Raw genomic sequence first — 16,699 nt, 5'->3', positions numbered from 1 at the left:
CACGGGGCTAAAGTGAACCAAACCAGCTGAAAATGTAAAAAAACAGAAGCAAATTTGGTCTCCAGTGTCAAAATGATCCGTCAGGTGTTACTACAGATCAAAGCATTCATATTCATTTTCTGATTGTGTAAGTTGTTCTTCACCAATCAGATAAACTTGATGTGTCTCTGTGGCATCTACAGAGCAAAACAATGAATTAGAAATGAACAAATGACAAATATCATTTTAGTTTGAAGTTTTTATTCAGTTTTTTGTTTTTTTACTTTACGAAACAAATGTTTGCAGATGTCCTATGAATAAACGGCACCCCATCTTCTTGAAACGGGGTTCAAATCGACCCCTTCGCATGAAGAAAAGACTCTTTTTGCCCAATCAAAGCCTCTCCAGGTTCCCAAAGTGACACGTTTTCCTGTATTTGACATTCATTTAAGTGCATTTGTAGGCAACACAACCGTTTTTTTGATTCATGTGCAATAGCTGAACTTATGGTCTTTGTGAAAAGAGGATATTTACATTGCAGCTATGACTCACATTAACTGTCTTTATCACTTGAGCTAGCATCAGAACTGGAGAGGGAGACAATCTTGGCGTGGGGGGGACGGAGTCTCGTTTCAAGCAAAGCCTTCGTAAACGGCAAACTTTACCAACATCATCATCAGGATTAACTAGACTCTTTCTGTCGCACTTCTTTTCCTCCAAGTAAGACGAAAAATGTTAATAGATAGAATGGTTTAAAATAAAGTTTAGTGATTGTGCTTTTAAAACCAAAGTAAAACAAAAAAACATAGATGAGAACACAGAACATAACAGTGCATTACAAAAAGACGAACAAACATAATCCCAAAGTGGCACTTTTTTTTTTTTATGGGGGGCAGGAGAGGCAGGTAAACAATATAGCAATTTACAAACATGGATGGAAATGATAAAATAATTGTATTTACCGACGTAATGAAATTAGATCTTCTAAACAAAACGAGGAAGACCATTTCGAGGTACCACGATGGGCAAAACAAGACATTACACAGACACGAATATTTACAGACAGTTTACTCCCCTTCCTGTTCGCGGCCGCTTTTCTTTCAGCAACATCTCATTGGGTGGGCGTTCCCAAGCTCTCGTCAAGGCAGGTTGAGTCATGTCAATGTCTGAAGCAGAATTTCACTGCATATTGCATTGGAATTCAACATAAATATACTGTTGTTTTGTTACTTTGTTGTTTTTCTTAATGAATCAGCCTTCACACTTTCTTATTTTAAAAAAAATGGGCAAAGAAATGATAAGTTAGAGGGTGGAAAAATAGCATTGGTCTGTTTTTCCCAATGTAAAGAAACACATATGATGTTATACAGTATAATGGCAGCCAACATGATGGTGAAATACTGAGATATTTAAAATTGTAAGAGAAAAAAATGGTGCTCAACTCCTCCGGGAAAAATCTGAACAGTTCCTCCTTTTTCATCTCGATGTCTTCAACTTTCTAGCATCTGGGAGAGAAGAAACGATACATGTTGGTTTTCTAGAGAATACATAAACTAGTACAGTTAAAAACATGGTGCTGCTATAGAAAAGATAATACTAAGTCAACTTCTTCTGATGATATGTGCCAGCATCGTAACCAGCATCTCCTCGGAAGAGGAGTGTAATATCAAGTGTAATATTTGTGTGTTCGTGAAAAACGTCACATATGGACAGAAGTCAGATTTGAGCTGCAGTGTGAGCCAAGGAGGTTTTGTGCTACCAGAACAGATGAACAAAACCAATAACATACCCTGGAGGAAGTGGGACTTTTTTCCCTTTACCAAAAGGGACATTTCTGGGTTGACATTTCTGGCAAACACTCCTACTCTAATATTTGAAACAGCACCTGGCTCAGTATGTCAACACTGTCACATTTGTGGTCTTGTGATGGAGCAGGGGAAAGCAGACATGAGTATCAAATGGGCCAAGACAGCAGTGGTTAGTATAATGTAATGGTTCAGTAAGTTGAAACTAAAGTCAAGCTGTTGAAACTGATTTTTATGTTCTGGTTTACCAGCTTTGAGCCTAAAGCTCAATACCATTTGTGACATAAGCATGACTGGAGTCCAACTGGAGTCCAGTTAGATTTGACGGCTGTCGTTAGCTTGTACCTCTAGCTCCTCCTCTGCTTGGTGAAAGGCTACAGAGTTGTTGACGACCAGGTCTCCAGGGTTCCTACGTGCTCCTTCCCCTCGCCGCCGGCCCCCCGAACCCCTGGAGGACATGGAGCTGGAGGAGCTTGGGTCTCTGGGGCTGTTGACCGTTGGGAACTGTGGTCGGCAGTAGGGCAGAACATCCTCTTTAGAGAGAGAGCAGAGTTGTGTGACTTTTCATTCGGAACAGAAATGTAACCGACAGCGGCGTAAGCGTGGCAGTACCTGTTTTCTGCCGCGCCTTGTTGGCAGTGCTGCTCTCGGGTTTGCTCCCCTTCCCTCCGTGAGCAGCCTTCTGTCTGTCCTGAGCGTCTTTCCGTTCAGATGAGCTGGTTCTGGGGTCCAAGCCTTCCTGAGGCCGGTAGCCCCCTCCCCGCTTGTCCCGGCCCTCGCCCGCTTTGGGGGAAATCACTCCCCGGCCCTCCAGAGCCGCCTTAGAGGGATGTGTGGGAGACTTGAGCACCGCTGGAGGAGGAATGGGTGGAGGAGGGAGGTCTGGTGGATAAACACAGGAAGTGATCAACCGCACAATAAAAAAGGTTTTGCTTTTTTTAACTGTACACCCTTGAAAGTTCTCTGAGTATTTATCCGTCACTCACACCTGCGGGGTGACGCGTAAACACAGCTGCGGTGTGTGTACACATGCTGACCGAAAAGTCTTCAGAGCGGACGATAAACACACCAGATGACATTCAAGGAGCAGAGTTATGAGATTTGAGCGAGAGGCAGGGGAGGAGGTTTGAGGGGGAGAGCTTGATGGTCAGTGGTTGCTCGACTTCCCATGTCAATGAATCAATGCTAGCTGTCCTTGAGCCATTATTCATACAAGAGCTGCTGGGCAGGCGAGCCTGGCCTCTCACACATCACACGGCCATCTGAGAAACATGCCAGAGAAAAGCCTCACCAGCCTTAAATCAATGGCATTTCATCTTCTCATCACCATCGGGGTTTTTTACACAGGATTAATGTGTTAATAAGCATTTCTCTTGGTCCCTCAGATTGTGGAAACGACTTTATGCCCCAAAAGAAAGAAAAAAAAAAACAAGCTTTGATTCCTACTTGATCCCATGTGTCGGATCTATAACTTCAGTGGAAAACCTGGTAACGCTTTATTTGATGGGTTGTGAATAAGACTGTCATAAACATGACATAACACCTGTCATTAAACTCTAGCTTTAAAGTTTAATGCTACATAATTTTTAAAGTTTAGTCAGTAATACTTTTATAACAAATTTATGTCAGATCATGATTTCTTGGTTAATGTCAAGTTGTCATAACAAAGACATTTTGAATGATGTCAACTTGGTATTAAAAGTGTCATGATTTACCGAATGACACTTTATGACAACAGTCATAAATATTCATGAAGACTTACTCATGTTCATGACAGGTTTTATGTCATGTTTATGACGGCGTCATCACAGTCTTATTCACAACCCGTCAAATAAAGTGTTACCGAAAACCTGACATTGTCCTAACAATTAGCATTGATGCCAAAGTGATGAACTATACAAGACAATGTCATACCAGTCATCAATAACATATTTGAGTACTAGCAGGGATTTATGTTTGCTTTTTTTTGTTTGTAACTTCAACCCAATAACCAGGTTACTACTGCTAAGCTACCACCTGTGCAGTGTTAGAACCCATAACCCAAACAGCAGTGGGAGGGAGTCTGACATGGGAAATAATATCACAGCATGATAGAAAGCATGTAGTTGAATAGTTTTGACATACTAATGTTAGGCAGGTCTCTGCTTAGCCTAGAAGACCTAAAAGGTCATGCTACTGGATTTGATCGGCTCTGCGCATGGCAGCTGTGAAGATAGAAACTGAAACAGTCGTCATCAAATTGTACAGCGTTCAAAGCAAAGTGCTGGGATTGTAAAGCCGGAAAAGAACTTTTATTTATTGTGTTATGAGTCAGACTTCCATAACACAATTTAGCATGCTAGCATGCTACGTTATGTCTGGCAGAGAAGTACTTTGTCCTGCTAAGAAGGTAAAACCCCTTTTAGCAGGACATCATCTTTCTGATGACTGAATGTCTTATTAATTTTTATCAACAAATCATCAGGTTGACTTTTTCTGTTAGTGCATTACTGGGGACATCAATAGAAAATATAGAGTACCACTAACTGTTCTCTCCAAAAGGGGGCAGTTGATGATTTTTTTTCCTTTGATCTCGTTTGCAGACACTGACAGTTTCAGTAGACTTTTGCAGTTATTGTGTGCTCCAACATACTCCCTCTGAATACAAACAGGTGAGTCTGCAGTTACATTTTTTTTTTTTTATATCTACCATGCCTCCAGAGTTCGGCCTCAGAGTCCGATCAATGCCACTGTCGGTGAGCTATAGCTCACTACCAGGGTGGAGCCGTGTGTCTGGTAGATTTATGATCGGGGAGGACAGCGCTCAGGTCTGAGAAGTGTCTCTGTGAGCTCGCCATGGAGGATGAATCTATGAGACTGCTGGTTAATTAAGCAGGCGAGGCTGAGATGGATCAGAAGAGACAGGAGAGCGGCCAGAGAAAGGCATTGGAGTCAAACACATGATGAATCTTGGAGGGAAGAGGGAATAATGTGGGTATTTCTATCTACTGTGCAAACATGAGGGAAGTGACCGGGTCTGAAGGAAGGCTTTGTCTTCCTTCTCCAAATTCATTGGCATTCCTTAAAAAAATCCAAATATATATGTATAGAATATATCATATTTTTACAAGTGTGTGACTTTCATTTCATTATATAGATAGAACAGGTTAAAAATTAATCACTTCTTTTTTTTCTTTTTACCAATTTGTATTCACATGTTGCTGGTACGCCCGTAAATCTAACACACAAGTGATGGACAACAAAGCCTCTTCTCTCGGCCCACTGGGAGTTCATCTTTGCTTCAAAAACCGATCCGATGGAACGCTGGAAAAGATTATTGTGATCAGTTTCAATTGCTTCATTATAGCTAATAGCTAAAACGGAGTTAGCCTATCAGTGAGCTATGCACGTCTAAGCTACTCATGTAGCAGAAGCAGAGAAGCTAACCCCAGCACTAATGTCAGCCTCCACAGTCCACATTTCTAAAGAAAGGCTGAACAGGTAGAGCAGCACTTTGCACCAATCTGATGGTTCAGCAACCTAAAACAATAAATCTAAAATAAACATAAAAACAATAAATATCTGTGTTGCTTGAGCTCATATATCTATTTATTCATTCATTTAGCACCAAAACAAGTTTCCGATTTGAAAATGTTGCTTAATTTGTAAATGTATACTTTTCGATTAAAATGCGACTGATTAATGAAGACTCTCAAATTATCTGCAACATACAGACAACCAGGCTGTCGTGTTGCCCTTCAAGCACAACATGTTTTCCTTCTATACTCCTTGGAAACAGTAATTATCAAAATTTACAGAAAGTATCAGTTTCAGTTTTTGACGAGATTCTAATTTACTGAGACTCGTGACACATGAGGATGTACTTTAGATCAGATATCTGAGAACATTGGCTCTTTTTTCCCCTCTAAATGCTTATAACCACCTTTCCTCACCTATCACCTCAGCAGCAGGATTCCAGACCAGAGACAGCCTATGATGGTGGGGGGCGGGGGGATGGCAATAACCTCCAAATGAAAAACAATCCATTCAGATCAAATGCAATCAGCAAAAGGACTGATACACAGAACTGCAGAGCTGTCAGTCTGCTCCCCTCCCCTGCTCAAACAAAGACAGGGGAGAGGATGGAGAGATCAGCGTGAGGGAGGGGCAGAGGACATGTTGGGATATAAGGATGGTGGTGGTGGTGGTGGTGGTATAGTTGGTCTGGCTCCCAGTGAGTTGGATATTAAATCTCCCTGTCAAGTGCTTCCAACACTCAAGGACACCTGACACTAAGAGGAGAGCCAGCTCTGGGGCTGCACACACTGTGCACACCAGAGGAAGTGCAGGGGTGTGGGTGTGTGTGGGTGTGTGTGTTAACACCAGCATACAGATGCATCTTAAAAAAAGACCCTTCCATAAGATCAAAGCAGGAAGAAATGATCTAAAAGTATTTTTTCGGTGGGAAGGTCCGAGCATTTAGAACCGACGGCGGAAACAGCCGGTAGCTCTTTGAGCTAACAAGGTTGTTGTTGGTGTTCTGGTGTTTAACCTGCTCAAAGCTAAAGGTGGCGCTGCAGAGCCATTTGTAGAGGCCAGGGGAGAGGAGTATCCCAGTGCTAAAGCTGCTGAACTGGACACAACTCCCAGAGGACAGGATGGACGCGTGTGCATGAACACAGAGGAGAAGATGATTTACACTCTGGCTCCACACACACACACACACACACACACACACCCACGCAGTAATTTACAGACACTATTCATAGTAAACAGCTTTCTTCCTCTTTGATGTTGTTCAGAGAATCAAAAGAAAGCCACTGAACCAAATTGATCTTAGCTACTGAAAAACATATCGCAATATAAGCATTTCATATTTGTCCATAGAAATATTATAGATTAGGTTTTTTAAAAAAATATCTAAAATATTTCCTGTTTTATCCAGATTCCTCTCCACACCATTACTGTTTACATTTAAGCAGTTATGAGAGATGGTGGCAAAACCTGAAACTGCTGCTGTGCAAGTTATTCAACAGATTGTTCCTGTTGATAATACTATTGGAAGTATTATCTACTGAAATCGATTGTGATATATAATGTTAATTTCTTGTCCAGCTCGATATCAGTTGTCTTTTTTAACTAAAAGCCAGACTTCTTGATGTAAGACTATTGTGTCAGATTTGTGGACAGGCTGAAACCATTGATCATGATTAATCAAATGATTAAATAAAGTTCAATACCTTCATTAAAGGCCTCGCGCCGCTGGCTGCCTGGATGTCCTGCAGGATGCTGTTTTTGCTTTTTCGGAGGCCTTCTGTGAATAGCTGCCATACTCATATTACTATCTGTGGACACTGGGCTGCCAGGGCGGTGACCTGGCTGGTTTATTTGGTATTTTCGTGCTGAGAAGACAAAACAGACCAAGGCGTTTTAGGCATACATCAAGTTTCTCAGAATAACTCCTGCTCCAGTAGAATTAGCTGAGTTTACCTGAAGCTCCTCCCACTTCCTGGCCTTGGGGATTGGGGTACTTTGCCACCCTGAGTCCTGAATACTCTGCTGCGGCGGCAACCGCCTGAGCAAAGTCCGCATCTGTGAAGAAGGAGCCGTCCGATGAACTGACCGCGCTCGACCTCCCCGAGGAGACATTATCTTCCTCGGAGGCGGACCCCCATCCGTTGATCATGGAGCCCGTCACTGAGCTCTCCAGGTCGCCCATGCTGGACGCGGGCGTTTGTTCGAGGCCTCGTAGTAGCAACCTCCGCGCGTGCATCTGGGGGTGGTGAGAGTGCGTGTGGGGGTGGGTGTGGTGGTAGTGCATCTTGGCCACTTCCGCGTCCGTTTCATCCCCGTCGTCCTCCTCTTCCTCCAGTATGTCCTCGTCATCCAGACCGTCAGTGTCCAATGCCAGGGGACTGCTGATGTAGCCGTATGTGTGTGAGGGGGAGAGGGGCCTCGGAGGCGGTGGAGGGCTCACACCATGGCGTCTTCGGTAAGTGGAAAGATACATTTTGAGTCAAATTTAAAACTTTTAATGATCTATTTGTACCCATTAACCATGATATATGCAAAAACCTAGTTAGCTAGCAAGGGTGGGTTAGCAGCTAGTTACAGCCTCGACTCCCAGAACACGATGAAAATATCTGCATGCAACTGAACTTTTGCCTAACAGAAAAGTCCTGAGAGGAGATAAACTTTACATAAGTTACACAAGAATGTATGAGATTAAATAGCTCTGTCATGTCATATGTCATGTTAAACAAAATTCAACATTTGTGATTTGAGGACCAATTACATTTTGTTTAATGTACTTAAGACATTTTAAAGCTTTAATTTGAGATACGTGACTTTTTAAGAATGAGTTAACACCCTCAGCACATCCTTGCATAATAACTGCTATCGGTGCTAACAGGCACCGTTTAGCTAAAACATTTCAAATGTGAGCTCTGCTATCATTTTGACTTGGTTTGAAAACACTTACTCAAGCTACCCGCGCTTATTGCTAAAACAAAATGTGAAAAATGATTAAAAATTTTAATTCAGTTGTAAGCAAGTAGTACAGTTACTAAACCTAATTGTTGTTCATCTCTGTTTTAAGATGCAGTTAACAATGCTAACTCTGCTAATTGTGATGCTAATGTTGATGTTTGTTATAAAATATTAGGCTACTAATTTGCAAAGTTGCTAATTCTTGTCTTTCTTAAAAAATAGTTTGGTACTAATCACTCTAACTGTGCTAATCACCTGACCGTTTCAAATGAGAATTATGTTTTGACGTAATAAAATCCAGTTTCACACGTAGAACCTGTAGAAAATGCTTTAAATTATGATTATAGTTACTGAAGATAAATCTTAGTTGCCAAAATGATCCTGAACTGTACAAAATCTAGAGACTAGATGGTCTGATTACAGTACAGATGCTAGATTATCTTTCAAAGGTTTCTACAGTCGTAATGTTCCTCATAATAATAGTGTTGCTGCTTACAACTTCATTGTTGCTCATCAATAATCTGTATCTGACATATAATAAACTGAATTTATTTAAAGCAACACTTTTTTCCTCTTAGTTTGGAAATGAATTGAAACAAACAACTTTCCTGAAGGTAAGAAATCATCCCAAAGGCCAAAATGTGCTTTTGAAAAATGGCTGACATTGCAATGTAATATACAAAATCTGCAGTTAATGGAGTAAATCATGACAAACAACTATGAATTTTAAATATACAGGATGGATCTTTAAAATAATGTTTTCTGAACAGCAGCACACAGTCTCTGTTTTTCTTTTTTTAGACACTTGTGTCATGCTTGTTTTGCGGGCATGCCTTCGTTCGTGGCTGTCCGGCTCGTTCTGGAGCATGGGCTGCATCTCCTCCTGGGGGGAGGGGGTCAGCGTGGCCGTGGACTGGTGGCTGTAGGACACAGCAGCAGGGGAGGAGGCCGCCCCGCGTACGGGAGGAGTCGGACCCCGCTCCATCTCCTCCTCCTCCTCCAGCTCATCAGGCTGCAGGTACATGTGAGATGGAGGCATGGGGCACTGCATGTCAGGATCACAGCTGCAACAAGGCATAAACAAGGCTTGTTGGCTGCACATCAGTCAATGGAAACATGCTTTATTTATACACAGCAGCTAAAATAAGCACTAAATATTCATGCCATCTTGATAGAAGTCAGAGAAAAAAAACTCCTGGGGCAAATACTTGTGATGAATGAAAGAACCATGCTAAACAAAGAGTTGAAAAGTAAGGAGTAGTATTCTAGTTACTAGATTCAGAAACTCAAAAATCTAATCTTTTCTGTTTAGTAAATGCATCACAGTGGAGATCTATCAAGTTGTGTTTACAATATTTTTAGTGCAGAAGTTGTTAAGAAACCCCCCCCCCCTCAAATTTAGCTCATTTCAATTTTTACATGTAAAAATTGGGGCATACAAATGGTGCAAATTTCAGTCAAATGTTTACAGACTTAGCATTTTAAGACCGACCTTAAAAAACTAAAGAATAACTAACTCATGTTCATATTCTATACTTAACCTAATATTAGGTGTGCACTGATTGCAGTTTTCTGGCCGATCATCAATCTTTGAAGAGCTTGACCTGCTGATTATGATTTTGGCAAAAACCTTTTTAGGTTTTCTTTGTCTGAAAATTTGCAAAATATAGTCACTATATTGGCTTTCTCATGACAGAGCAAAAAGGGACAGTGACTAATTTTCAGACCTTTGCTGAGGTAGATAAGATGTAAATATTCACAGATCACCTTAAATTAAGGAAATTGGGGCAATGTTATTGTGAACCCCTATCTAACAAGAAGAGGTAAATATACGCCAAACTGACGACCTCAATTATGTCAATGATTGCTATTCTTTAAATGTAGAAGTTTATGATGGTGAAAAATGCATTACTATGTAATGAAGGAGCTGATAGTGTTTAATGGAATAAGTAAACAACCAACAAATTGATTTCAGGAGACGTTTTTGTTGCAAGTTCACAGGGAATCTAAGACATTACCATGGAAACGTCTATGTTTTAAGGATATTTTAAGCCTTGTTTGACTTGGTCTATAAAGGGTAGCCATTTTGCTCTTCCTCCATTTAATTTTACACTTCTGCCTGGTTTTATAAAGGACTAAATAGGGTGTGAGCAAGAGCCATCCATCACAGGACAGTGTAAACTTTCCTAAACATAAGAAATCAGAACAAGTTTTGCCTAAAACAGATGTCACAAACCTGCCACAAATCTCTAATTTCTGTTTCTCTTTAAAAAAAGAACAGTGTTTGTCGTGTTTTTACCTTTCCTCCATGGAGAGTGAGTACTCCTCTGTGTTCCGCATTGGGGCTGGGTTTGCCGGGGGAGGCGGGAGAAGGTCAGCCCAGTTCATTGTGCTTTGTTTGGGTAGTTTGGGGGTCCGTACTCCCTTCTTGTGACCCTGACTCCCTGCTCAGGAAAGAAAAGGATGCCCTGTCAGTCACAACAAACATTTCCCATGTACAAACTCAAAACTCTGAAATAGGAAAACATAAATTCTGAACAAAAACATAAATTTACAGTATTCAAAATGTAAATGTTGACAGAGAGAAATTGTTTTAATTTTAGAAATGATGAGTAAAATGCTGGCAATAGAGGATGTTTAAGCCGCCGTTCGGAGAAAAGGTGTGAACAAAACTGCAGAAACGGTTCCAATTAAAGACAAGCTATTAAAATGGTGAACCAATGAGCTGTGATGTGCAAGGAGCAGTAAGGATCTCTTCTTAATGGTTTGAACTTCAAAGGTAATATCAGAATGGATACATGGCATTAAGGTGGCAGTGTTGCATGCCGTCTGCAATGTGTAATCATTTGTCCTTGTCCACAGACAAACATTGAGAACTTGATGCAATTAGGCTGCCCCACAATGGAAAGTAAAGCCATTTAACAGAATTAGGACAAAATAAGCAGATGCTAAGTATGAATACAAAACGGGATTCAGAAAAACAAAATTAAAATGTCCCTTCATACTTTCCTTCAAACATCCTTGGGTAACAGTTGTGCCTACAAAATAGAAAAAGCCTACAGGCCAAGGAGCTGCTGCCTTTGTTAAATGTTTTATAAGAAACTGGAAAAGTAAACTAGAAAATATTGACTCCTAAAAGTAGAGGTATCTCAATCGAGGCACTTTTATATAATTGATATAATAGCCCCTGACTAGCTATTGTATCAATTAAACCAGGACCTATTAGTGTGCTGTAACTTTATGTCAGTCTCAGCAATATTTTTAAATCAGAAACTTGTCTTGCTGATATCTGGATTTTCCTCACAATCTAAGAGTGTTTTCACATCTGATAGCCTGTTGGACTCTGTTCTATTGGGGACCAAAGTTGCACACTTTCACACCGCACTGTGTCAAACCAACCAAAGCTTTGAGCAACCTGTTCAACTTCTCGCCTGTGGTGGCACTGCAAGGAAACGACATGAAAACCTCTAAAGAAGACACTGAACAGAACTTTCTTCTTTATAAAATGTAAACAAAAATGGAGTGGACGAAGATAAGACGAAGACTGTCTTATAAGCTCCAAGCTTCTTACCAGAGGTGCTACTGCTGCCTCGGTCCGAGCTGTTGTAGGAACCTCCGGTGTGTGTGTCATGGGTCTGGTTGTAGGGGATGGTGGCGGGCATTGGACTGTCGCCTCCTCTGTACCGGTCTGTCGGCGAGAAAGCAGTTTGTAGCTTGTTCAGAACTCTTTTGCTACTTTGAAAAGAAAATTTAAGCGCAGATGAAGCGTTGTACAAACAGCTACACATGGCAAGAGGCATGCAGCAAATTATTAAAATGTGAACACATGCAACAAAACACCACGGGTATCATTCTATCAGAGAGGTACAAAAACGTGATAATAGCTTGAGTCAAAGATCTGCCCTCTTCGCAATACCAAATCCAGGACAGTGCTTGACAACGCCCCAATTTAGAAAAGAAAAGAAATGCAGGAAGGAAGATGGAGCGGCACATGAATGGTATAGAAAAAAAGCAGACGGAAGGAGTGATGATGCCTGTGTTCACTGAGAAGGACTGAGAGAAAGCCAAAGGGTTGATGAGCATGAAGTCTTCCACAGCAGGGCTGAAACAGCCAGGGGCCGAAACAACAGTAGGGAAAGTCAAGTGGAGGAAGATCATGGCTCGGAGATGACTTCTGCAGCCTCGGCTGCCCCCCTGCAGCCACACACTCACCCTTATTCAGCTTGTTTTGCTCCAAGATGTTGTACTGAAGCTGGGAGCCCATTTCCTGCTTCTGCTGGATGGACGGAGGCTTCCAGCAGTGTTTCTCATTTACTTCCCCTCCACCCCCGAGTCCGCCTCCGCTCCCTCCGGTCCCTCTGTCCGAGTTCATGTTGTTGCCCATGATGGCGGACTGGATGAGCTGTGTGGTGGCGTAAGGCGTCGGCTGGCCCCCCAGGCCAACAAAGCGGCCATCTTTGAGGTTCGGGCTGTTGAAGGTCTTCATTTCGTTGATCTTGTTAGACAGGTCTACATCTCCGTAGACGCCGGACTCCGGCACCATGAGGTTGGTCTGCTTGTTATCCATCTGGCTGTTATAATTGGCGATACAGTCGGCTGGGGAACATGAGGAGGGCAGTAAGTCAGTCTTTGCTGTACTACTGAGTAGATTCTGATCAAATGTAAAGCTGAAAGATTTATAGATTTGGGTCAAGTCCAGTTCATTAGTACAGCACATTTCAGCAACAAGGCAGTTCAAAGTGCTTTACACGATAAAAACAATACAGCAACCAATTATGAAACAAGCAACAGACATTACATTTGTCAAATGCCATAATCAAAATCACCTAGAATAATCATCAAATATACATCGACTATATTAATCAGTATTCCACTGACAAAGATTTTTAGCCTTGATTTAAAGGAACTAATTGCTTCTGGTTGTGGACATTCAGAGTGAACTATAAACATCTGTGGCCTGTAAAGACAATGGAACTAAAGATAAACACATGGATGAGTTTCTCTAGCTATGGCTGGGATGTTAGTCTTTTAATCCTAGAAATGTTCTTCAGGTGATAGAAGTCAGACTTTGTATCTGTCTTTATGCGTCTCTGCAGGTTAAGGTTCACTACACCATACGTAGTGAACCTTAACCTGCGTAGGGTTAAAGTTTGGGACCTGATCTCCAGTTTCTAATTGTAACGTAATGTAGCTTAATAACTGAAGCTACATGCCAATGCTAGATCTTTAGATCCAAAGATAATAGCTTCAATTTTGTTTTTCTTCAGCTGGAGAAAGTTATGACCTTTCCATGCATTGATTTGATCTAAGCATCTGTTCAGTGCATGGATGGTTTCAGAGTCACCTGGTGGAGAAGGAGGTAAGTCCTCAGAACTTCAGATCCTATATTAAAGTTTAAAAAAAGGATGGCAACAGCTTAGAGTAAGAAGAAACAGACAACACATCTAACACGATCGCACATCTAGGGGAGCATTGCTATTTTAAAATAACTAACCAACATTTCAAAATAACTAATTTTGGAGCTGTAATTATGCATCAAAACTGTAATATTAATACCTAAGGTTATCATACCATCATAATTTCATTCTGGCCCTTGCCTACTTAATGTGTTAAAAATGAATTTTTATTTTTCCTTGTTTTCGATGGCTGCAAGTCAGAATCATTAAATAGTTGTAATACATCATTCTATGTGTAATGATGAATGTACAGTTTCACTTTTTAAATTAATTTATTAGCCTGAATAAATATTTGATCAAGCTGTGATTTTTACTCATATCTACCTGTCGTTAGGTATACAGGTATCAGCGTTTTATTTTTTTGCTTAACCTTACTAATGACTCAGTGTGGGCGTCATCTCTGTTCTCCCCCATCTGACGGTGGCGGCAGCGTCTTCACTCATGGAGAAGGACAGACAGACATGTCTGTATCAAAGACACGGAACGAAGCGCGCCGTAAAAGCACAGCTTCACTGACAGATCCAATTTTCTCCGGCTCATAAAATATTCAAATCCTCCAGCAGATCTGAGAGCCAGCCCCCGCGGTAAAAAACCAGAGACGACCGTATAGGTACATGTGGCTCGCGCCGCGCATTTGAGCTGCACATCTACACTTCAAAGGGCTGACGTGCGAAAGCAGCCCTATGGCTCAGATAAAGGGACATTAACTCTGATTTCTTTGCTCTGTCACCCAGTCAGTGATCCTCTTAATGTGCGGAGTTTAGTTTTGGCACACACACAAAGCTTTGCGTCTGGTGAGCTCCTTAGTATCGTACAGCGGGGCGTCATGTGAGCGAGTGAGGGCTGCCTGTTTTTGCCTGTTATTCCCTGTTAAACATCGCGTGCTCCGTTCAACCTCGGAAGGGTGATTAGCACCAAGAAAAGCTGAAGTTGACTATGAAGTCTGCGGAATGAATTATTAATCCTCACAGGGAGAGGTTGGAAGTCGGGAGAAGCGATTGAGCGGCTGGATGTATATTGGGTCGAACAGCTGGACAGGAATTATGTGGCACTATTAAAGCCGGAGACCCCATCGAGCATAATTTAGAACATAAAACATTTTATTGCAGTCCAAGTTTCCAGTGACAGGGTTGCTGGTCGTGGCGGAAAACTATTAACATTAAGCCCTGTCATCCAGGCTTAAGTTCTTGGCTGCATTATTCTGTAGGTCGCTGTTCTCCAAGCAGCCTTGTAAAGCAATCGGAACAAAATTATCCTTAATTAGTTTTAAAACGAGCGCTTGATCTCATTCGCTTTTAGCAAGCTCTGAAAACAGGCTTGGGACCAAAACGGTTTTCTATGAAGGTATTTTATAAAACATTAAGCCTTTGTGACGTTTCTACTGGTTATTTATGGGAAAGTCAATGGATACGTTCACAAAAAATATAGGCTGGAGATGAGCTCCACAAAACATCTTGAAAAGAGAAAATGTAAAGTTTTTATGGAGTAGACCATTCAATAACTTAGAATAGAAATGTTTCAGTAACTCTGTGTGAAACACATTAAATAGATTTAGACTAAAACTGTTTTAACACATGTAGTTCTCTTATTCATGAAGCTAATGAAAACATGACATTTAAAATAATATTACATTAGACCAACAAAAAACTATTCATGTTCAATATCTATAATTTAACGAGACACATTAATGCATATATTCAAATTTCTTGAGTTTGACTGTAAATAAATGTAAAGCATTACAAAAAGCAAACAAAAAAACATAGTTGTTTAAGTGCTGCACCACCTCCAAGCGTTTTCTGAAGAACACATAATGTATTCTGTGTAAATAAACCCTCCATGAAGGCATTTTAAAGGTTCATAGAAAATGAATTTGCCTAAACTGCTGTTACACCTTCAGATTTGAGATTTTTTTTCTAAAGTAATTTATTTGTATAGCACATTTTTATCAACAAGGCAGCTAACAGTGCTGGTAGAAGTCCACTTTGGTTTTCATCCCTCTTCGACAAGCTATTAGCTTCAACTTTCGAAGCTGAATACATCGGACTTACAGCAAAATAAACATCTACTTAAGACCTTTCACCAGAAAGGTGAAGAAGGGTCATGCTTGTTTTAGGATTTCAAAACGAGAAACCTTTCAAGCAAACATTTGGAAAGTTGTACTTGCAAGAATACACAAATGCAAATATTTTCTCAGTGAAGATATTTCTAATGACGTACCATCTCCGATCTTGTGACACTAGTACTTTTTCATCAATATTTCAAGAATTACTGTCCTAAAACAAGCGCCTATATCTGGTTAAAAAGATACTTATAATTTGGTTTTGTCTTATTTCAAGAGTGATAAGATATTTGCACTAGAACAGTAGACCAAAAACACTTATTTACTAATCTTCTGGAACTATTTCCAGGGTCTGTTTGGGAATACATTTTTGTCCTGGAGGGCCACTGCCCTGCAACTTTTAGATGTGCCTCTGCTGCACCACACCTGAATAGAATAATCAGGTCATTAGCAAGGCTCGGAGAACTGATCTCCACAAGAAGGAAGTAATTAAGCCATTTCATTCCAGTGTTTTGTATCTGGGGCACATCTAAAAACTGCAGGACAGCAGTTGACACTCCTGCTTTAGAGGCTTTACAAAAGGATTGATAACAGTCTCATTTCTCAAAGGAATATTTCAAATGACGGCCTAAATGAAGGTGCCGGGTACCTAGGGGAATGGGTAACTCTAGAAATTGGGACTCAGTCTAATCCTATCCCTCTCTTTCCTCAGACCCTCTTCCTCCTCGTCTTCCTCCCTGCATCTTTCCCTCTACCCCTTTGCTTCTGGACGCCGTCTGCAGGCCAGCCCTGACCTCCTTCGCCTGCTGCACATTTCTTAAACAACTGAGCACTTAGAGGAAATTACATTACTGGCTATAACAACTGTATGGAAATCAGCAGAGCAATTTGATTAGCAACAGAGTAGAGCTATAAGCTTTGCTCGGTGTACT

At 41.1% G+C, this 16,699-nt stretch overlaps 1 protein-coding gene across 5 annotated transcripts in view; it reads right to left on the bottom strand.

Annotated features, from left to right (window-relative positions):
• Nucleotides 1-223: 223 nt before the first annotated feature.
• The window catches only part of robo1 (roundabout, axon guidance receptor, homolog 1 (Drosophila)), a 321,573-nt gene continuing 305,097 nt past the window's right edge, over nucleotides 224-16,699 (bottom strand). For 4 of the 5 annotated variants that reach the window (XM_028045383.1, XM_028045381.1, XM_028045382.1 and 1 more), the window contains 9 exons: nucleotides 12,465-12,848; nucleotides 11,824-11,940; nucleotides 10,552-10,696; nucleotides 9,086-9,316; nucleotides 7,254-7,750; nucleotides 7,004-7,165; nucleotides 2,397-2,666; nucleotides 2,130-2,317; nucleotides 224-1,484 (listed from right to left, as the gene is read on the bottom strand). In XM_028045383.1, coding sequence (XP_027901184.1) covers nucleotides 1,470-1,484; nucleotides 2,130-2,317; nucleotides 2,397-2,666; nucleotides 7,004-7,165; nucleotides 7,254-7,750; nucleotides 9,086-9,316; nucleotides 10,552-10,696; nucleotides 11,824-11,940; nucleotides 12,465-12,848 — 2,009 coding nt within the window. In that variant the 3' untranslated portion in view covers nucleotides 224-1,469. The remainder of the gene's footprint in view (nucleotides 1,485-2,129; nucleotides 2,318-2,396; nucleotides 2,667-7,003; nucleotides 7,166-7,253; nucleotides 7,751-9,085; nucleotides 9,317-10,551; nucleotides 10,697-11,823; nucleotides 11,941-12,464; nucleotides 12,849-16,699) is intronic. The other variant, XM_028045385.1, reaches the window with a different exon arrangement.

The sequence above is a fragment of the Xiphophorus couchianus genome, chromosome 18 (genome assembly GCF_001444195.1).
Source record: "Xiphophorus couchianus chromosome 18, X_couchianus-1.0, whole genome shotgun sequence".
Classification (NCBI taxonomy): domain Eukaryota; kingdom Metazoa; phylum Chordata; class Actinopteri; order Cyprinodontiformes; family Poeciliidae; genus Xiphophorus; species Xiphophorus couchianus.
Note: the sequence above shows the minus strand (reverse complement) of the source record. Positions and strands in the feature narration are given on the sequence as shown.